The sequence below is a fragment of the Alosa pseudoharengus genome, unplaced genomic scaffold, assembly GCF_046254945.1.
Source record: "Alosa pseudoharengus isolate Yale_2024_CS ecotype anadromous, Long Island Sound unplaced genomic scaffold, YU_APseudo_1.1 YU_APseudo_1.1_scf_22, whole genome shotgun sequence".
NCBI lineage: Eukaryota > Metazoa > Chordata > Actinopteri > Clupeiformes > Clupeidae > Alosa > Alosa pseudoharengus.
This window is the reverse complement of record NW_027468680.1, coordinates 12,092,283-12,113,745: the sequence shown is the minus strand read 5'-3', so window position 1 is coordinate 12,113,745 and position 21,463 is coordinate 12,092,283. Positions and strand designations below refer to the sequence as shown.

The following is a 21,463-nucleotide window of genomic DNA, read 5'->3' as shown; positions in this document are numbered from 1 at the left end:
CATGCCATTTGGTGGTGTTAGTCTATTGTGTTTTATCCAGTGTTTAAGTCCAGAGTTAATGCACCCTTTGACCAGGAGATTTTAGTACACTTCATGCTTCCATCTGCTTCCAAAAGCAGCCAGAAGAATTATTGAGTGTATAAATGAACTATTTTAAAATAAGACGTCCCCTGTCAAATGAAGTCTAGAGATGGGGCGGGTCTTATACAATGACAGTGAGATGGGGCGGGTTTAATACGATGACAGAAGAGGACTGTTTGCACCGCTTTGTACACAACCAATGGCTGCCCTGATGAGTGGAAATCAAAGGTGAAATGGGTTTCTAGAGACCAATTCTCAATTGAGAATTGGATTGGTTTCAACCAGGCTAAGGGTTAGACCCAATCAGAAGTTGTGTAGGGCTGAGTGTCTTCTTGTCTAGTCTACTTCCAGTATTATTCATCTGCACACATTTTTTTACTATGCGATGTACAAAAAAAAGTTTTAATCGAGGATTCTGACAGCCAATCAGCATCTGGAATGCTGTCAGATAATCTGAATCTGAGGTTAAAATGTTGGGAGGAAAAAAAGGCATTGGAAGATTAAACAAATGTAGAAAAGGTAGAGGCCGCACAAGAGGAATTATTGATGAGGATGGATGTTTTGTCATTTTTACAATTAATGTCATGATTATGTTTCATTTGGGAGAAACCATTCTAGCTAGGTGAAGCAGAAGATTTCATTATGGAGAACCGACGTTACCGATAGGGGATCTACAGTGTATGGCAATCTATCATGACCATTGAAAATACAAATGCCACACAGGCCAATGAAGCCATTTCAGTCCACCACAATGAAGACAAACACATCTCACATTTTAAAATAAAAATCATTTTTATTCTTCATCACTATGTAACAGAAAAAATCTGAAAACCAAGAACGCTTACGATGTCACATCCCTTCAAAGTTCAAGAACATTGGCTGGTGATTAAATGTACATTCCCTACTCTACTGTCTTGAGATACTGCTTGTACTCTATTTAAATTGATCGTGATAGATATGATTGCACACACTGAGGATATTTGGGCTTTGTAACATTAGTTAAAATTAGTAAAAAAAAAAAAACTCACAATCCTGAGTGAAGGTGCATGCATATACTACTCATTGAAATAAAAAAATAATGCTTCTTGAAACTTCTTGAAATTGTTATTACTGGATACTTATTAGTGCAAGACTGCAATTTAATTCATAGAATTCATCATTTTCAAACCTGAGATAAATATTTTCAATGGGTTTCTTTGATATTGATTGGTTCTAACTGTAGATCCACAGAGCTGGTACAATCATAAGTAACATCTGAATCAGTGATTTTCTTTCTGAGGGGAACTGTAGAGCTAGTCGGACTTATCGGTCAGTGGACTGGTCCGTCCAGCGATGTCGATGCTGGGCGAGATGGGCACACAAAGGAGGGCTTGATAGAGCTCTGGTGGTGAGGTGGTAGTGGTGGTGTGTCAGTTAATCCAGCAGTAAGGCCAGCAACGCTGGATAGTTGGGGGTTCCCCAACCTGTGACGGGGTCCCACGACGGAGCAGCGCAGAAACCTTGTCCACTCACCTTGTCATCCCAGCAGCTCATGTGGCATCCCTCAGTCACCTGGACAAGGACAACATCGGCATAATTATATAAGTATACTCTTTTGATCCCGTGAGGGAAATTTGGTGTCTGCATTTATCCCAATCCGTGAATTAGTGAAACACACTCAGCACACAGTGAACACACAGTGAGGTGAAGCACACACTAATCCCGGCACAGTGATCTGCCTGCGACAACAGCGGCGCTCGGGGAGCAGTGAGGGGTTAGGTGCCTTGCTCAAGGTCACTTCAGCTGTGCCTACTGGTCCGGCAACCCTCCGGTTGCAAGTTCCGAAGCGCTAACCAGTAGTCCACGGCTGCCCCAAATATAACAAAAGGCTCACAGAGAGAGCCTGACATATCAGTAACGTCGTCTGATTATTATGCCGAAAATCTGAATCGTTCATATGAAAATAAAAGCTGCAGATTAACTTCTGTTAATGGTTATTTATGCTCGAGTATGATAGAACATCAGAATGCAGTGCTAGCAAAATGTGTATTCTAGGTCGTCATCAAATAAGTCTATTTTTATTTGTGCACTGATAGGTATTTAAATGCACATGAATCTGGACGTTCATATGTATTACAATAAATACAGCACATATATTGCCAGCAACTGTGTTACATGTTATTTTCTATATTTCTGATATGTTGCTGATTGGATCATAAACGGCCACAGCAATGAAGAAAAGTGAAAGTGATTGATAATGACTGACTGACTATTATTGTGTTACATGCTCCAAATGTAAAGCTAGAGCCACTCACATCAAAAAGGCCGTTGCCCTGCAACTTGTACAAGCGTGGGTTGAGGAAGCCCAGAGGAGGAAGACCTTTCAACAAGCGCTGATCATTAATGAGTGACAGCATTCCTCCAACCACTGGTGTAGAGGCCTAAGGGCAGAAGGGATCACAGGACATTAGAGAGAGACAGACACAGAGAGAGTGTGTGTGTGAGAGAGAGAGAGAGAGTGAGAGAGTGAGAGAGAGAGAGAGAGAGAGAGAGACAGACGGGATATATATATATAGCTCTTCATTACCGAAGTTCCAGACACCCATGGAATGGGCACTCGGTTGGAGACGATCCAGTAGTTGTCTGAGAGAGCAGCGATGTCAGGATAGGCCCGCCCACTAGTGTTGAAGTACGTCTTCGGAGGGAGAGCCTTCATGCTATTCAAATAGGACTTCACAGCACTGGCCTACACACACAAAAATAAATGTGTAGATCAGAATACCTTCATAGAGCATTTATGGGGGGGGGGGGTCACCTCTATGAATAACATGTAGAACATTCTGGAGAACATCAGACACACAAATAAAATCACTGGATAGTTGCATACAAAATCAAACCACTAATCATAAACACGGGCAGCTGCCTGTGGGGTTACCTGGTAATCAGGCATGTCAAACACATTGCTAAAGCCGCCGCCGCTGATGTAGTCTGTGACCTCATAGGTGAGCTTGAACGGGTTCTTGAATGAGGTTCCACCCACAGTGGTCACATAGGGACTGTAAGGAGAAACAGAATAAAGAGGGGTAAAGCCATAGCGGTGTTTCAAGATGAGTGAGAATGTCTGAATAGTTAATGCTTTCCACACACAGTTAGGTAAGGTTCTCCTGAGACCCTGAACACTGGCATTTGAGGAATTGTACATATTTTCATTACACACATCACAGTCTGAAATCACACATCTGAGTGATTTGTGGCGATGAATAACCTCTAAAAGTCTGGAATGGAATGACTTGTTGCTCACCTTGAAGCAGGAAAACTAGGCCTGAAAGAATTCTCTTTAGTCAGGTGCCTACAGCCAGCTCCACTGTCACCTTAGCGCGCATACCAAAACAAAATACACAAAGGCATGATGGACTCCACACTTTCCAACCTTCACTTACTCAAATAATGGGGGGGGACATCTTAAAAAATGACCTGAACACAAACAGTCACTCCATAATATACATATAGACGACACAAATGCTATGAAAGACTATTAAACAATTTAACTATTTATTTAAAGCTATTTATTAACATGGAACTTAAAAATTCACCTGATGCAAAAAGCATAGAAATGCCCCGAAGTCCAGCCTTCATGAACTCATTGCTGATGCGCTGCATGTAGGCGGTGGACAGGCTGTCCTCGTCGTCTCCGTAGCTGATGGTGTGGACCCAGGGCACCGAGGTCATGTTGCTAAGCAGCACGATCCACTGGAGGAAGGGCTCCTGAGACTCATGACGTCCTGACAGGGAGAGAGGAGAAGAGGAAAATGTTCTGGGAGAGAGGTAAAAGTTTTGGGAATGTTTTTTTTTTTCTCCTTCACCAAAAATAACAATGGCAACTTAAGTAGATTTACTCTTCCCATGTGATTTATAAATAACATTATCTCTAGTTATCTTTAAAATGTGACTTTAATGACATCTGTAAAGGTTGTACAAAAGTCATATTGAATTGCCCTAATTGACTAGACAAGGGACTAGTGTCCTCTCCCAGAACAGGCCAAGATTACAAAAACAAGAATACATAACGCAACTCTACATAACTCTACAACAGAGTTAGTGTTTTCCCATCATTACCCCATCCTCTGGATCTACTGCATACCTGGATTGGTGAAGACCCACGTGGAGATATTGGCCCCTGTGCTCATAATGTACTCAATGTCCAGGCTGGCCTCAAGACCAGCCTTGCCACCCCCCTGGGTGCCCACCACACGGTCCACTGCCGAGAGGTGTTCGAATCCTGACCCAAACATGCTCATGAACTCGGCCAGGTCGGCTGGGTGGTAGAACTGCTCCAGGAACTGTTGGAGTGAGAAGCGGGGGAGGGGAGAGCAATGGCTTATCTGTTTTTTTTTTCCTTTTTATTTAAGACGTAGTTAGGAAATGTGGAAACCCTTTGAGGTTCTCCTTTTGATAGGTTCACGTAAGAGGTCATGCAACCTAGATAATCAACTCTAGGTTTTAACCAAGACACACGTACATTAAACCAAGCAAAGGCTTGCTGCCGGTAAAGCGGTATCTCAAATCTTAAGATAAGCATACAGGAAAAACTGTAATTCTCCTCCACAATGTTCACAGACACAATCATGTGCTTGGTAATCAACATATCTCATACCTTTCAGAAATGGGCAGCAGTAAATAATTTACATCTCTATAACAGATACAGATATACTTAGTGGGTAGTATCACAGTAATAAGTGGGTAGTAGCATCTAAAACCATCATAATGGCAGATAACAGACATCATATTATATCCTGTTAACCTGTGATTTATCTGTAATTATTTGACCTTCAATTAAAAATGACTGACCATATATGGTGCCTAGCTTCATACCTGTGCCACAGCCTGGCTGTTATTGGTCGCGGAGCCCACATCAGAGGCACTCATGTTGTAGCGAGCTCTAATGACAGCAGGGGTCACTCCGAGGTGAAACTTCCCTGCTACTCGCCCTCTCTGGCTCCAGGATTTACCCACCTCCTGTGTTTTGGGTGGAAAGCGGTGAAGTCCGCCCACTGGGAGAAAAAAGGGTTTAGTTAAGCACTTGGGACGTAACGGACAGCCTGGAAGCGTTGCTATGCACCTCTTGTGGGAGTAGAAGAAAAAACCTTTTCTTCTTAAACTCATTTTTTCCCAAACATATTTTACATAACATGCTGAAATAATGCTGTAATAATGCAAACTATGCCTCAGAATATCAATCAAGCAAAGGGGGGGGGGGGCTGTACATAAATGATGACAGAGACCCCTTATTTAACCAAAGAATTGCCAATCATCTTAGACTCATACTATAAAAGTTCCAAACTGATGTAGCATGACAAATTATCCAGCTAAAATGTCAGACACATCTAAAAATACTTTGGGACGCACCAAAATCCAGATGCTGGGATACATCCTCGTGGACAGAGTACTGAGACACGGATCTCAACAGGAATTGGCCCTCCCTACTGTAGTGATGAAACCTGCTGCCTGGAAGTAGAGACTCGGCAACTCTGTATTGAGAAAACAGATTTATCAGGATGTGACTCACCACTTGGCTGCATCACTTCCCTATTTATTTCTCTCTACGGTGCATTGTCATTTCACATGACCTGATACTGTCTAAAACATGTTGAAAATGAGACGTTATGCTTTTTTGTACTTCAGGTTTCTGTGATTAATCTTACATACACTTACATTGTGCACTTTATTTTGCACATGAATTGCACATATGCATAATTAAGTCTACTAGCATGACAAAGAATTATATAACTTCTGGAAGTAGCCAGCAGCCATTGCAAAGAGGTGGAACCTTCTTAGAAAGAGGTGCTCTAAAAATAATTACTGGGGAACATAAACAAAACCAAAAAGAGATCACATGATTTTCAAAACAAAACACAAAAAACATACTCAACAGCCATGACACACTGCAGAAAGTCCTGGGTGACGACCGTGCGACATTCGTGCACCCCGTGACTCTGTAGCCAGCTGGCCACTACCTTCTGAGTTAACTTGCTCGGCTGGACCAATTCAGCCACTTCAGTCAAGTCCAAGAACTTCCCTACAGAGATAGATAGAGAGAGAGAATAAAAAACAAATCTCAAGTCTAAATGACTGTTACAAAACAGGAAGTAGAAAAAATGTGAGTGAGTGAGTGAGTGAGTGAGTGTTTAAGATTGTGTGTGTGTGTGTGTGTGTGTGTGTGTGTGTGTGTTTGTGTGTGTGAAAGAGGACAGAGGGGAAAGGGAGTTGTGGTTAGAAAGAGTGAATAATCACAGGACAAAGAGGGAGATCAGGAAGTGCCAGAGAGAGCCAGAGAGAGAGAGAGAAAGAAAAGTAGAAAGAGAGTATGCTGCTTCAGGGGGATTAATACCATATACTGCTGAGTCAGGGTCCGATAACCTATCCAGCAGAACTTTCATCTGATCCACATTCTGCTGCCTCAGGGCAAACGTCAGCTCCACCTCTTCGGCAGGGTCTGCTTTGCCAACAAGAGTCCACTCTTCAGGGACACTATGGAGAGCATTGGGAGAAAGATCAAAGCAGTGCTAAGATCAGTTCTGCTGCACAATAAAAGTATGTAAGCCTGTCTTTTTAGTTGCTGTAGAAGATGTACAAATAGTAGACTGGTTTCACAGTTACTTATTTGCTATATGGCCTTACATGACATGACTGTCATTGATTCACCTTGATCAACAAGACTATTTGACCTGAGCTTGTCTTCCAAGGATGAATCAGCACACAACATTTAATATTTCTGAGTTTGAACTATAGAAGTTGACAAAAATAACGAAAATAACTAAACAAAAAAAAGGCAAGACCAGACCAGATCCAACAGTGGACTAGAATAATAAAAAATGTTGAACGGCGATTAAATTCTGCTGAGTAAGGTTAGAGACAAAGACCTAAAAAGCACATAGAAAACATTGCATACACACAAAAATACTCTAAACAATGCCACGAACAACAATTTAATTTGGCAAGGATCAACTTACGATATGTCTTGATCAGGCTCCAGGCGCCTGCCCCACACGAGCGAGAAACATACCAGTCCATAGGTGAGTGACCTAAAAAGACAACAGCTTTTGTTTACAAGCAACTTACTTTTCAAATCGAAATGGAGAGCAAGTAACACTCCGATTACATTGGGTAACTAGCTGTCTCACGCGTCTGAGTCACTGTGACCTTCAAATAGCTGATAAAGAAATCAAGAAATAAACATGCAGTCGAGAGAGAGAGGCTCTAAAGCTTCTTCCTTGTTTGTTTGCAACTTCATACAGAAACCCAAAACATGACAGATATGTTCAGCGCATTTGATAATGTATTATACAAGAGGGCTGAACAGTTATGTTAAAACAATAGGCTACATCGCATATAATTTATAATCGAATTTAATGATACTCACAAAAGCCACATTGTTGTTCTATAACGTTGCCTGTAGTGCAATGACAAGAAATACAACATGAGGTTAATTTTGTCTATCGTTAGTAGTCATGTGATTGGTCATGTGACAAGTCAGCTGAGGGCCGCTGGAGCATGTTGCGTGTGTCCTAATAAAGTCGATGCGAGAGCGAGACGTTTGAAGTAGTTCTCTTCTGTCATTGATAGAAGGGCGGCGTCCCCCCCCCCCCCCCAATAAATTCATATTTTAATATTTAATAATGGCTGTAAACGCTACCGTATTTTCTTATACAGTGCATCAACTTTGAATTTCTGATATTAAAACCACATTTCATTTCCACCTCCTCCTGTCATCAAGACTAATAGTGATCACCTTTGGCATGTGCAACAGAAACTATACTTTAATAGTTCTGGATGTCAAACAAATGACCATCACACTTAACTTATATGATTTTCTTTCATGTAGGGCTAAAACAAACAAAATAAACATTTAATGGCAAGGAAAGCCATAACAATATATTTCAAAGAAAGATGCACACACTGGTTAAACACTGATCATTTATTGCAGAGTCCATTAAAAACAGTTTAAAAAGAAGAAAACAAAACAAAAAACATTTGATCTGCCTATAAAAGGTTCATAACCATATATACATCTATATTTTCTTAAAAAATCTATCTACAATATGGCATTTCAGGCATCAGAAAAATAGTAGTCCTCCTCACTTTCTTCATTTGGTAAAGATGGAGCATCCTTCTGAGAGAACATTTCCCAAACAACAAAGGAATCATCTTCCGCTAGGGAAAAACAAACAAACAAACATATAAATACATCCAGACACACAAATATATTAAAATGCAACAAATTAACTTAATTTAACATACCAACACGTGTCTTCTCTGTCCGTTTCACTGAAGGAGAAGGGGAGCAGTTCTTGTCTGACTGTACACAAAAATGAGAGATTTACAATCCTTAGTAATGTGGCTACTAATATATTTGAAGAGTTTGGTTTCAAAACGTTATATCTCCATTTTTGAGAACAGTAATAAGAGAGAACAGTAATAAGTCATATTATTTGATTGAGTAAAGATAAATCAATTAACAATAACCCAATTACAGTTCCACTGAAATACTTTATAGGGGGGCAAACTCTTCATTTATTTCAAATAGGACTGTTTTTTAATCTTTGGTAAATAACACAAAGGACCACAATGTCTAACAGACTTGTCAATGTAATCTGATCTTTTTGACTATAAAACTTACCATGCAACACTTAAAACACATTACAATCTGATTATGAAGATATGCAAAAGTTTCATGAACCACACACTGAAGTCTCAACAATCAGCATACCTGTGTTTTAGCCTTGGTGCCTCTCCCTTTTCCCTTTTTCATTTTATTTTGGAAGTGGAAGACATACTTGTCGTTGTCATTCCTTGCAGGAAAGAGTAGGAAAACATAGTTGATAAAAGAACCAAAAAGACATGATAAGGACATATGATTGTGTAAAAAACTATAATACAGAGTATATCATTAATTTTTTGCTAGATAGTACCCTTTGTGATAAGTGGTCAGAAACGTATGTTAAATAATCTTGTACAAATAGGCCTAGGGACGACATGGAAAAGGTGCATAGCTGTACCTGTTGATCGAGGGGAACATGCCAGGGCTGATGTGCAGACACTTTGGAGTCTTAACCCCCACAAACATGCTGGAGGAGCTGGGAGTCTGAGGGTTCGCCAGCTGACCCAGGGGATCCCCATCTCCGCAGTCCGAAAACGTGGGCAACTTCATTTCAAACCACAAGATCAAAAGAAATGGATCAGTACAGAAAACTACAGGGCACCAACCACTACATGAATTGTCTATCAGCAATGCCTAATATCTCTCCAACAATGTCTGGTATTGTTACATCACTATGTTGGTGTGAGCTCTACAACGATCCTGTGATACCTTCTTGAGTCTTTTCTGCATAGGCGAGCTGCTGAAAATATCATCATGGTCGTCTTTGGGTATGTGGTCCAAGACATCGCGGATCTGCTGTTTCCTTCTTAGTGTGCCAGCTTTGGCTGTGATCTGAGGCATCTCCTTAGCTGCACAAAGCAAATCATTTTCAGTTACATATCGGCAGTGGTATTCAGAAAATAATGTCATGTGTTTTTAAATCTGTGTGTGCAGCACAAAAAACATGCTTTGAAACACACACACACACACATATATATATATATATATATATATATATATATAACTAACCAAAACAAACCGCCACCGCCCCCCCACCCCCTAAAAAAAAAAAAAAAAAAAAAAAAAAAATGTGTGGTGTGCTTTGTTTGGTCCTTGGTTAAAATATAATGTCCATCGTTTTGGAAATGTTTTCCTGAGGCCTATCATACCTGGTTCCTCAATGGTCTGAGGCTGCTTCTTCTGTCTGGACCTGGTGTGGGAGTTCTGTTGCTGGGCAGAGTACTGCTCTTGGCACTCCTCTGGAGAACGAGTGCCCACCTCCAAAGCAACATTTACCCAGAAGGTGGGAGAGTACTTGGGCAAGGAGTTGATGGCCCTGTGGAGAGAACAGGTGCATCAGCAAGGAACATAAGAGGACTTTTGTTGAGTTCTGGTCTTTGTTGTGATCATGCAGCTTTTTGCAAAAAAAAAAAAAAAAGATGAGGATATCTGAGACAAATGCACCTCATGCATGCATTTCTGCTTGTTCTGAAATCCAGAATAAACACTAGGCATTACTCTAGTAATCCTGTACACAACAGGTAAGTATTTGTGAAGTCAAAGATAATTTCACTTTCGATTACAGGGACAGTCATCTCTAACACAGAACCACAAGCATTCACTGGTAAACTGAAGTATTTAGACACACTGAAATCCTCATAAGTGTTTATTATATGCATAACTTACTTGTGAAGTTTTTGCATCTCTTGATCCGTCCACTTGTTGTCGTTAACTTCTTCGGTATTATCTTTTTTACTTCCCATCTTGCCTTTAGGTTTCCTCTTCCGCGTGACACTGTCCCTATCAGACACAAAGTCCTCATTGGAGATATCTGCAGCACTGTCATCCGCTGCCGGTGGTTTGTTTTTGCGACGCCCTCTCCTTGCTCTGGACTTTGGCGGCCCCATCACTTGCTGTTCCGTTTCCGAGGGGGACTGAGAGGCCGCAGAGCTGCTCCTTCTATTGGACCTGGTGAGGGAACTTTGGCGCACAGGCTGGTCTGTGTTCAACAAGAACTGCTTTGTTGATCTTCCTGTGCGGCGAGGTTTCGCTCGACCTTCACCCTCCTTGTGAACAGCTTGTGTGTCTGTATCTGTCGATTCAGACCAGATTGCCGATTGGTGCTTTGGTGGTCTTCCTGGGCGGCGACGTTTCGTTTGAAATTCACTTTCCATGTGAACAGCTTGTGTGTCTGTATCTGTCTGATCAGACCTGATTGCAGAATGGTGGTTTGGTGGTCTTCCAGGGCGACGACGTTTCGTTTGACCTTCACCACTGTTGCGAAAACCTGGTGTGTCTGTGTCTGTGTCATCAGTTGGCGGTGAGGCACTGGCAGATCTCCTACTGGCTGCCCGTGTTTGGGGAACTACAAAGGTAGAATTCTCCTGGGTTTGGGATGGAGTCTTGTCAGTTTGCCACCCTGGTCGCTGATAAGGCTTGGCTTTCCTAATTAGCCTTGTCTCCCTCTCATCTTGGCTAGACATGCTTGGACACGTTTCTGTAAGAACAGGAATTTTAAAACAAAAACATATATTATAATAAATATTATGATATCCTGATTTTTCAAAATGATAATAGTATAATCAAATATAATAGTGCAGTATTACCTTTTAGGGTGACAATGGATTTTTTTGTGCTCTGCTTTTGCCTTGGCTTTTCTTGTGATTCTCTGTTCGTTGGCTGTGTGAAATAGCGTAACAGTAATCAGTTTTGTAATCACTTCATCCTTTTCTACATTCATTTGCATGCAATTGTTCATGGGCAAACTCAGCATGTATGTAACTGAATATGTAACTGTGCAAAAAATATAGTTAATGCTATATTAGTTAATGCTAATTCGATCACAATGTCTTCTTAGTCATACCAACAATACTGTTGATTAAACCCCCAAATATTAACTAACAAAGAGTGTTACAGCACAAGCCACTCCACTCTAGAGAGCAAACAATCTAGAGAAAGATACAATCGCTCACCGTCTGCACTATAGAGTAGTCCTCAAGAACAGTGACATTCAAGTCCTTGTCCACGACGACCCGCCCCCCCTTCCAGTACTCCAGAGGGGGTTTGATTAGACGGCCACTGCGGGACAACTTCTGGCTGTCTCCTCGTGAGCTCTCTGGTGGGGTCATGTCTGAAGGACAACAAAGAGGGCGGAGCATTTCAGAACAACTCTTAGTCTTCAATATCAACGCAGAAGATTACGACAGGTGGTTATACCATGCCTCCAACTTAACCAGCACTTCTTCTGGATAGGCGCCCATTAAACAACAACAAAAAAGCATAAACCTAGTTCTCTAATTCTCTGCTCCTTGAAAATTATTACTTTGCATATTGTTAGTAAGAATGTCCTTTGTGGGACATGCATATCCCAGTTCTACTTACATGTAAGCTTGGGGGTTACCAGCTTCTCTGGTTTGGTCTCTTTCCGAGGCAGCTTCTTTTGCTTTGAAGGCTTAAAATTCTCTTGACTCTCATTGTGACTTAAACTGATGTAAGAACAAAAAGACTAGTCAATATCATAAATCAAGACATTCTCCAGACTCATACAAATGTATTGACAAGAGCAGAAATGTAAAACCATCTAATGAATTAACCATCCTTACAACAAGCTGATTCTAATTCACCAAACACTGGTAAGACAGACTCAACAAAACATACCCCTTTGATTCTGTTAGATATGTGTTGAGGTACTGTTTCCACATCTGAGGGAAGCCATAGAGAAACTTTTTCAAAAACCACTTGGGTAATCCTACAAAAAGGGAGAAGATATAAAAAAAAAATCACAATTGTTATTCCTATAAATCTGGATGGAGAAAGGAAACCCTATTGGAAACCAATTGGAAACCCACATTATAATATACTTTTCATTAGTTCATACTCATAGTAGTTCAACCTTCTACTAAAACTATTCATTAAAATCTACTAACCAGATGGCAATTTGGTTGACATTTTTCCAACCAGGATATAAGTGCTTCCAGAGACTGTTTTCAAGACATTGCTTGCAATGCGTTCAACTATACTGTTGCTGTGCCAGGGTGTTTTGTTGTCACTGAAAGAGTAAAGCAAAAGTAAAAAGAAAACAGGTTAAGCAAACTAGAGCTGACAGCACTTGAAAACAAGTAACGGAAATCATATATACTCTTTTGATCCTGTGAGGGACATTTGGTCTCTGCATTTATCCCAATCCGTGAATTAGTGAAACACACTGCAATACTTATTACAAATTCACTCAAATGCATTCACTGTGCAAGGTATGCAGTTAATCTGTGTGTGTACTCCCTATGCATTAAAACCAGTGATCGTGTTATTGTTAACATTTGGGCCTGCCAATTGAGTTATGGTGAATAAGTGCATGCGCACACACGCACACAGTCATAAAATACTAGAATCAACTTACACTCTCTGTCCATCAACAAAAAGTTTAGAATCACTCAGCTTCAGGACCCAATGCTTTAGTTGAATCCCTTCAATCTGTATATGACGAATAAATGAACCCAGGGTCAGTCAATATTCAACGGTTTGTAACTGAATGGCATGAACAAAATCCATTGACCTGTCATTGACCTGCGTGAACTCACCATCCTTGGGTCTTGGTTCTCAGAGTTACTCTGGAGCTCAGAGTTCACACTCTGTTTTTGGGGAATAGCGAGACGTGGGGAGCCCAGGAGCACGGAGTCATCCAGACACTGAGCCGGTGCTGGAGCACAAGCTTGTGTGGAGAAAACCCTGCGCTGTCCTTTGGCAAACTTCGGCAAAGGAGTATTGCTGATGTTCTCTCTTTGGCTGGCAAACACGGGTCTGTCACTGCAGGCTACATCCACACGGTTATGGATATGGGTTTCATCCATAGGCAGTTCCATGAAGGGCTCAATTGCCTTGACATTTTCTAATGAAAACAAAAGGGATGGTAAACATTTTCACAGTGTGCTTACAGGTATGCAATTAAAGTTGTTAGGTAGACTCCCCAAGCAAGTACTATGTCCTCTTTGTAAACGCAACAAAAGATCCAGTGTACATTGAGAGGAATTATCCCAATTCAAATATGAAAATACTGTTGTCGCACACATATATCTTTGAAAATGAACTTCAATTTGAAACAATTTAGACAGTGAAACCTACATACATTATATTGCACTGAAATGGATATCTAATCTGCAGTGTTGGAGAAAATCCAAACATACCTTTGTTTTTCGATGTTTGGTTCAAACCATTTGTTTTCAGAGGACGCCTCTCTTCTTTTTTCATCAAGGCAAATATTTTTGCTGGAGACTGCATAATTGCTAGCTTGTCCAACAAAACATAACATCCTGTGAGGGACAAAGAAATATTTGGAACTGACAATCAAGGTAAGTAATGACCTGATGATGATATAGGCCTATACAAAATGTCAGTGAACTCACCGTTTGGAGTGCACTTCGATTTACTGCTCCTGCTAGCTGCTGGACTCTCATCAACAGTAGCATCGGCTACAACTGGTTCTACCGAATCCGAACTTTCAGCTGGAGTGGATCGGCTCATAACCTTGACATTTTCATGACCCCGATGGAACCCCGCATCCGACTCGCAATTGTTCACCTCAGATGCTGAAGATTCTCCTGGAGAATTTGGTGGGGAAAGGGTGAATGCATCCGTGTCATCCACGGAGGGTGGGTATTGCTCAATTTCCATCATGTTGAAGTTCATTTCATCCCGTAAGATCCTGTGTGTTGGTACTCGGTCTTCATGTACAACGGTGCTCTTAAAAGGGGTGTTATGGTTTGACACTTTGGCTTTCATTCTTGCAAAGATCTTTACCGGGGATTCGCATTTATTGACCCCAGTTTCTCTGAGAGCAGTTACTGCTGGGTGGATAGAGGTTTCCAAACATGATGCTCTCCCGTTGTCGACGATACAGCTGAGCCCACAAGTGAGGTCTGGACTTGCATCCTCGCAGGCTGTGGAGTTGAACACTCCTTTTCCATGTAACAATCCCATCCTCAACGAAGACTGTCTGTTGCCATTATGAGACACGCTTTTCTGTTTGGCCGAGTCTTTCCCAGGAGTGTACATATTCACTTGCGCTGTGTGTCGGGGCACACTTTCATAGTAAGCCGGATCATGGGCCCGGTAAATGTTGCATTTAGACGGAGATAGAAACATAGCTACCTGATCATTTATACTTACTGGGGTCTAAGAAGACGGCTAAAATATGTTCTCCAAGGTAGCCAAGTTAACGATAGCCAGATAGCGAACATAAAGTAGCCTGGAAAATGCTAACATTAAGTTAGCTACATACAATATGTAATTGTTAGCGACATAGAATACAAAAGCTAACAAACTAGGTTTAATCCTAGTCTATTTGAACCAAAACTCGCCTATATTTTGTACAGTTAGGTCACACGTAACTAGTTGGATATAAAAGATATCTGGCTGCGAGGCTAGCTAGCAGCTAGCATAACGTTCCTCTATCATAGTAGAATATGCTAGGCAACAACACGCTAAACGATAGCTATTTATTATTCGAAATAGTCTCGAAAGATTTGAATAAAATCAAATGTATCTGAATCTAAAGAACTGTCTAAATGTCACATACAAATATTCTGTACTTAATTAGTCATATAACTAAGAATCCTATGCTATCGGACCACCGTGGAAATTTGAATTTTTTTCGCGCATATGTTTTGATTGTGTCACTTCCGTAATGTAAACGTCATTGACCGGCGCCCCTACTGCTGAGCGATTGGCGCATGCCTGGTGCGTACTGCTGGTGCGGGCGGGCCGTGCATGGTGCAGGGTGTTGAAGTGTGGACTGGTGGGTGAGCAGGGTGAGCATGCTTGAGAGCCATGCATTGATAGTCTCCATTCTCTTCGCCTACAGCCGTTGACACAGTGACTGGAATATGTGATATTTAACACGATATTCCGATTGCCCGGCAAATGGTTGTGGCTAGATGGGATACAGCTAAGAACGGAAGTTACGTAACAGACAGTGAAATAGACCTCTCCAGAATATATCCCGCCTCCTAACTTCCGTATCCATCCAACTTCCGGGCGTGGATTGTCTATGGGAAATAACATGGCGTTTTGAAAGATCGTACCTGTCAAACTCTGTAGGTGACAAAGTAGAAAAAGCTGCTGGGCAGATTGGCCTACACACTTCTGCCATCTAGTTTCCACTGGATTTTTTTATTTTCGGTGCCGTTTAAGTAGTATCGTCTATAGTATACTACTTAAACGATACCGACAATCAAAAAATCCAGTGGAAACTATTTGGCAGAAGTGTGTAGGCCAATCTGCCCACCAGCTTTTTCAACTTCGCTACCTACAGATGTTTTACCGGTATGATATTTCGAAACGCCATGTTATTTCCCATAGACAATCCACGCCCGGAAGTTGGATGGATACGGAAGTTACGGAGGCAGGACTTATTCTGGAGAGGTCAGGAAACTTGTCGTTTTTCTGCCTTATTTTCTAACTACTTTTACGATCTGCAGTATCACCGAGTACAGCTGTTACAAGCATAGACAGTAAAAGAAAGGTTACAAGCACTGATCTATGTGTTCTTTATAGATCAGTAGGCTTGTTTGACTTCGGCTGAGTCTGACTTGGTCTGGCTCATATATCTATGAGCTCTACCAACCTCCCTGCTTAACTCACCACAACTTTGTAGGTCTTGTCCCTCATGCTGCTGACCCTTACAAAACCCACAAACTGACTCTCGGACACACAACAGTCAATAATGTGACCCGATTTAAAGTGGCTTTCACCCCTTTGGACACTCACTAAAACATAATATATTTCATACCTGTGTTGCAGCATGTAGGCTAATGTTAGCTGCATTATGTAATGACATACAATGTCGGAAATGCTAAAGGTTAGCCTGTCGGCTAGTGCTAGCCTACCTGAAAAGTTTGAGTGTTTAAACTAACATTTACAGTGGTCTATTTGATAGTGTATTGGCCCTGACTAAGTTCGTGTGATGTATAAACCCCAATCCTTGTTGATACAAGTACCAATATTCGTCAAGAAAGTTTTTAATCACATTAAGATTTTCGCCATAGGCAGTAAAAAACTCCGTCATGTTTGTCAATATTTTTCCACTGAGAAAGTTTCAAACTATGACCATAACGGCCTTTCCACCAAAGATTCTAGAACAGAGCAAGATAGATCAGTTACGTCATAGGCATGAAGTACGCTCTGAGCCCGATAGGGCGCCATTTTGGTAAGCTCAGCGCAACATTTCATATACAGTTCCAATTCTATGAGCCCACCTGAACAGCTGTTTTTAACTTTGCCAGCTGTTTTTTTTTTTACTCGGTAATGAACTGCAAGAACTGACAGTGTGAAAGGCCTGATTTATCTTTTTCCAGGTTTACACTGAATAAGGAGAGGTAAATAGGCCTAGACAGAATTAGCTATTGCACTGGTAAATAGATCACATAAATTCCCATTGAGAGACAGATAAGCTAGCTAGCAAGCAAACTAACTTAGCTAACGTTATATTATCACCATTGTTCTTTTTTCTACCTGTAGGCTATACGTTAACCCTTTGTTCACGGCCTGCTTAAACACAGCGCATATATAGGCCTAATAGGCTATTATTATCAATCACTAATAAGGTCAAGATTTCACTCAAGCGTCTGATGTAACTTAAATAAATGCAAATAGTTGGCCTAGGCTAAACACAACCGTGCTTGACACAAATTATTATCGTTTCCATGCAGTCAAAAACTCCCAAATTGTCCTGCTTGCCTATGTGAAATGCATATGACCACAGAAGTTCGTTTTCAAAAATCATTAGCCTATACAGGCTGGAGTCAAATTAAAACATGTATTTGTAAATGGCTTTGTAAATTAGTCTACGTTTAATTAAAAAGTGTTTCTTGCGTGCGTTCATTCTCTCATTCCCTCTCCAAAATGTTCCTGTTTTAGGCTGGCCAAGTGCATGAACCCAGCATCGGTGCGCGCATCACATGAAACACAATTGAGACAATAGATTGACCATATTGTACAACTGCAAAGCCTTATCATAGGCATGTTACATTCATGACATGAAAAGTGGAACTTATAGAACGAAAATGACAAATTACGCAGTCGGCTAAACGTTTTAAACTTGCGCAAAACTGATGAACCCATCGGTGCGTCGCATAAATTAAAACACAAATTGAAGCCGCACAGCTTGACCATTGGACAATCCTACCACAAAACCTTTCCATAGGCATGCAACGTTTATGACATAAAAAGTGGAATATGAACGCATTTCATCACACCTGACAAATAAACGGGGCTGTGGCCGCAATTTGACTGATTTATTGAGCTCTCAGCGCAGTGCTGACTTGCGCGTCTTTGATGAGCGTATACGAAGGAAAGCCCTAATCGGACGGGCAAGACTGACAAGTAGGCCAGCCCGTGGCTACGCGTAGCCTATGTCAAACAGGTGCTTTCTCTTCGACCTCCACAAATTAAGCTACAGTTAAATCCGTAATCGTTTGAATAAGTTTGCGATTGACAACGCGACTGACAACGTTGTGATAAATAGGCATTCTAACTTTTGCAAAGTCAACTTGAATGCATCAATTTTGAACAAAGTTGTGTAGGCTACACCGCGCCAGTTGTAGTCTGCATGAAGTTCTTGCACAAGCCACCGTTTTGATTTCCGTATAGGGGAGATGCGGGCTGAACCCGCTTGAGGGAGAGAGATGCAGGGAGAGAATGGGTGCTCTATACTACACTCTAAAAAATGCTGGGTTATTTTTTCAACCCAAACGCTGGGTTGAGGCTGTTGGGTCATTTTGCTTGGTTGTTTTTACTCATAGTGGGTCATTTCTGTAACCCAGCTTGCTGGGTTGATAGTTTATCACTGCTGGGTTGATAGTTTAGGGTTGTGCTCCCTCCTGTCCCCCACCTGACGTGGAGTACACTACCCAGCACCAGGGTGACTTCAACACAGCTGCATAGTTATTTGAAGGTTGAGGGGGGGGGAAATCGTCAGGCAGGCAGGCATATTCTTTCAACCGTCAAGTCCAGCAGCTGTCAACATGCAATGGAAATCAGGTGATTTCGGAAGGTATGTATCTGCTTTTATTTATTTATTTATTTATTTATTTTTATCCAGACGGATTTTAAAAGTCCACCCAGAGACATACCCTTCGTGATATCAAGGAATATTCTGCCTGCCATTTCGTTCAGCTTCAAGCAGGTTAGCAGGTGTCATTCCACTAATATTAGCTACTGTTAATGTTAAATCTACACAAATACAGACTCATAAAAACAAAGTTCTGTATTCACTGGGTAGGAACTGCTGAACAGAAACAAAACAAACTTTTACAACGAACTACAATTAGCATACCAGCATCTGGTAGGTAACGTTAGCAGATTTGGAAACTTTATGCTAATTAAATATGCTTCGTGGCTAACGTTTGTCAACTAGCTAGCTAACACAGTCGAAGTAGTCTCTTCACAACACGTAACTTAAGATAATAACCATGCCAAACAACATCGTATTAAATCATTCAGGGTAGCCTCATATTATAGCCATGTAACTTACTGGGTGGTTCTTGGTGGTAACATTAACTTGGATTCACTAACTGAATAATGTGTTAACATTAGCTAGCTAACGTTAGCACTGCTGAACTTATGTTTGTCAGCCTAATGTTAGGCTAATGGTAATGTTGTTATCAAGCTCATCTGACATAAACGCACGTTTTGTAGGCTATTACCGGTATTATGTTTAAAACAACTCCATAATATTACAGTAGGTGGTCATGGTTTCCGAGTGTGTTGCACTAATAATTTGTCTCCTGGTGGATTTTTATGTCTGTCAATATCATTCACTGGTAATGGTTCATGCAAGTCTTGATATAAAGTTCTGTAACGTTAGGCTAACAGTGATTAAAATGCACTCTTTTTTTTGTTTGATTGACAGGGCTGACCCCCAAAACGGACTTTGGAATCTGCCTGCCTTCATGAAAGTATCACATGCATTTTATACTAGGCTATCTATTCAAAAATAAAGAAAATTGTCAAATAAATAATTGTGTCGAACTGTTTTATTTCATTGCATGGCTTTTGATGGCCATTTAATATAGACTGTTTATATCAGGCCTAAAGCTGTTAACAGAAGGTGTGACTTTCAAGTAAGTAAATACAAACCTTGAGTTATTAAAAGTTTGTACAAGCAGAGTATTTTAAAAATCAACCAGTAGTTTTGGGGGATTTGGTTACATAACCCAAACATTAAGTAACTTTAACTAAACTAGTTGTGTCAACATAACCCAACATATTGGTTAAATTTCAACCCAGTTGTTGGGTTAAATTTAGTAACCCAATTTGCTTGGTTAAGATAACCCAATGCTGTGTTGGACCACATTTTACTCAGCGGCTGGGTTGAAAAAAACCCAGTTTGGGTTGTTTTCAACCCAGCATTTTTTAGAGTGTACGCACATCTCTATGAAATAATGTAGCCTAGACTAATCCATATTTTAAATATTTTAAATAAGCAATCATGGAAACAATAAGTCAATAGGCTAGACAGATATTGTGAGTAGGCCTAGGCCTAATGCAGGAATGGACGTTACAGTTATTCAGTAACTATAACGAATTACTAAAATTTAAATTGTAACGTGTTACCTTTAGACTACTTCGTTTCCCAATAAAGCAAAAAACACACTGGCCTATTGAACTTTGGTGGATGATGGACAGATGTCAGTGCCCTAGCCTAATTTACCCTCGGAAATAATTCTACATTGTCTTTATACAATATATTTAACTGGTCTAGACATGGTGTGGTCTATTGGGTTTCACGTAATTTCAACATACAGCTTAATAAACATTTTAGGATCAGCGCCATAGGATTCCCACGGTAGCCAGCGTCTGTGACGACACCTGAGCTTACCAAAATGGCGCCCATAGAGTCATAGAACGTACTTCAACCTTTCAACATATCCAATGTATTCTCCTGCCAGTAATCTATCTTGCTCTGTTCTAGAATCTTTGCTTTCCACCAATCAGAGGCATCACTGTGGGATTGTGGGATTGTTCAGGATTGTGGGTAATGAAGTACTTATCCGAAAGATCGCGAATAAAATGCATTTATCTCAAAACAAGGTTAGTGCCCCACGAACTCTTGGTGTCTATAGGAGCATATACAATCGCTTAGTACAACCGTAGCTGGTTTTGAGTCTACCATGTGCAGTTAAGTTTTTATGGCTTATACCCGAATTGTCAATGGAGAAATTGCATTGAATTTTTACATCCGGCATCGGCTGTGGGCGGGACTGTGCAGCTCTATTGTCTAATAAGGGGAGAACTGCCACTCTCGGAAAACTTCCGGTTTCTGAACTGGTTGCAGTTCCTTCTGTGGTTCCACATGAGGGCGCTCGTCCACGAGTGCAGAATGCATGGAGGTCTATGGAGCTGTACCCCTCAAAATCCACTTTTCTCTGGATATACATTTTTTTCAAGTAATTTGAATATTGTATTCGAAAGGGGAGGCAAAGAAAATACACTTGGTTGAGTATTATATTTTTTAAAGTCACTTAATTGTTCTAAAAAGCCTTTCAAATGTGTCAATGACATCATTCATTAGCACAATGCTAGCGTGTTATGTGTAACAACGACCCAACCTGTAAGAAATCAAAAGGACATAAGTACTCGTTCATTCAACCTTTGACCTATAACCCATGTTGAAGTTATACAAACTACAATCAAATCTGAGATTTGTCAACGACAATCAGGTGAAAGAGACAAATTTAGCCGTCTAGCTCCATTGACTCCCATTCATTCTGC

At 40.9% G+C, this 21,463-nt stretch overlaps 2 protein-coding genes across 2 annotated transcripts; both read right to left on the bottom strand.

Moving 5' to 3' along the window:
• Window positions 1-849: 849 nt before the first annotated feature.
• Window positions 850-7,553, bottom strand: tpp1 (tripeptidyl peptidase I). Its single transcript, XM_076300550.1, has 13 exons — window positions 7,481-7,553; window positions 7,071-7,142; window positions 6,449-6,588; window positions 5,986-6,136; window positions 5,467-5,588; window positions 4,933-5,111; window positions 4,202-4,400; window positions 3,654-3,842; window positions 3,362-3,431; window positions 2,996-3,116; window positions 2,648-2,806; window positions 2,376-2,501; window positions 850-1,632 (listed from the first exon to the last, which is right to left on the bottom strand). Exons 1-13 carry the CDS (start codon window positions 7,537-7,539, stop codon window positions 1,495-1,497), a joined length of 1,725 nt encoding a protein of 574 aa, XP_076156665.1. The 5' UTR covers window positions 7,540-7,553; the 3' UTR covers window positions 850-1,494.
• A 467-nt stretch (window positions 7,554-8,020) lies between these two features.
• mis18bp1 (MIS18 binding protein 1) lies at window positions 8,021-15,654 on the bottom strand. Its single transcript, XM_076300549.1, has 16 exons — window positions 14,098-15,654; window positions 13,879-14,004; window positions 13,276-13,583; window positions 13,095-13,168; window positions 12,625-12,746; window positions 12,356-12,446; window positions 12,080-12,183; window positions 11,671-11,828; window positions 11,305-11,377; window positions 10,385-11,195; window positions 9,868-10,034; window positions 9,428-9,567; window positions 9,117-9,262; window positions 8,828-8,909; window positions 8,359-8,416; window positions 8,021-8,271 (listed from the first exon to the last, which is right to left on the bottom strand). Exons 1-16 carry the CDS (start codon window positions 14,834-14,836, stop codon window positions 8,168-8,170), a joined length of 3,303 nt encoding a protein of 1,100 aa, XP_076156664.1. The 5' UTR covers window positions 14,837-15,654; the 3' UTR covers window positions 8,021-8,167.
• Window positions 15,655-21,463: the final 5,809 nt, after the last annotated feature.

Bases quoted from the DNA above. Each gene is read 5' to 3' on its own strand.
- mis18bp1 (XM_076300549.1), bottom strand. From the start codon at position 14,836: ATGTTTCTATCTCCGTCTAAATGCAACATTTACCGGGCCCATGATCCG. The intron at 14,005-14,097 runs GTGAGTTCACTG...TGTCCCTCACAG, and splicing joins ATCGAAGTGCACTCCAAACG to GATGTTATGTTTTGTTGGAC. The intron at 10,035-10,384 runs GTAAGTTATGCA...TTCTCTCCACAG, and splicing joins GAGATGCAAAAACTTCACAA to GGCCATCAACTCCTTGCCCA.
- tpp1 (XM_076300550.1), bottom strand. From the start codon at position 7,539: ATGTTGTATTTCTTGTCATTGCACTACAGGCAACGTTATAGAACAACA. The intron at 2,807-2,995 runs GTAACCCCACAG...TTGTGTGTGTAG, and splicing joins TTGACATGCCTGATTACCAG to GCCAGTGCTGTGAAGTCCTA. The intron at 2,502-2,647 runs GTAATGAAGAGC...TTCTGCCCTTAG, and splicing joins CATGGGTGTCTGGAACTTCG to GCCTCTACACCAGTGGTTGG.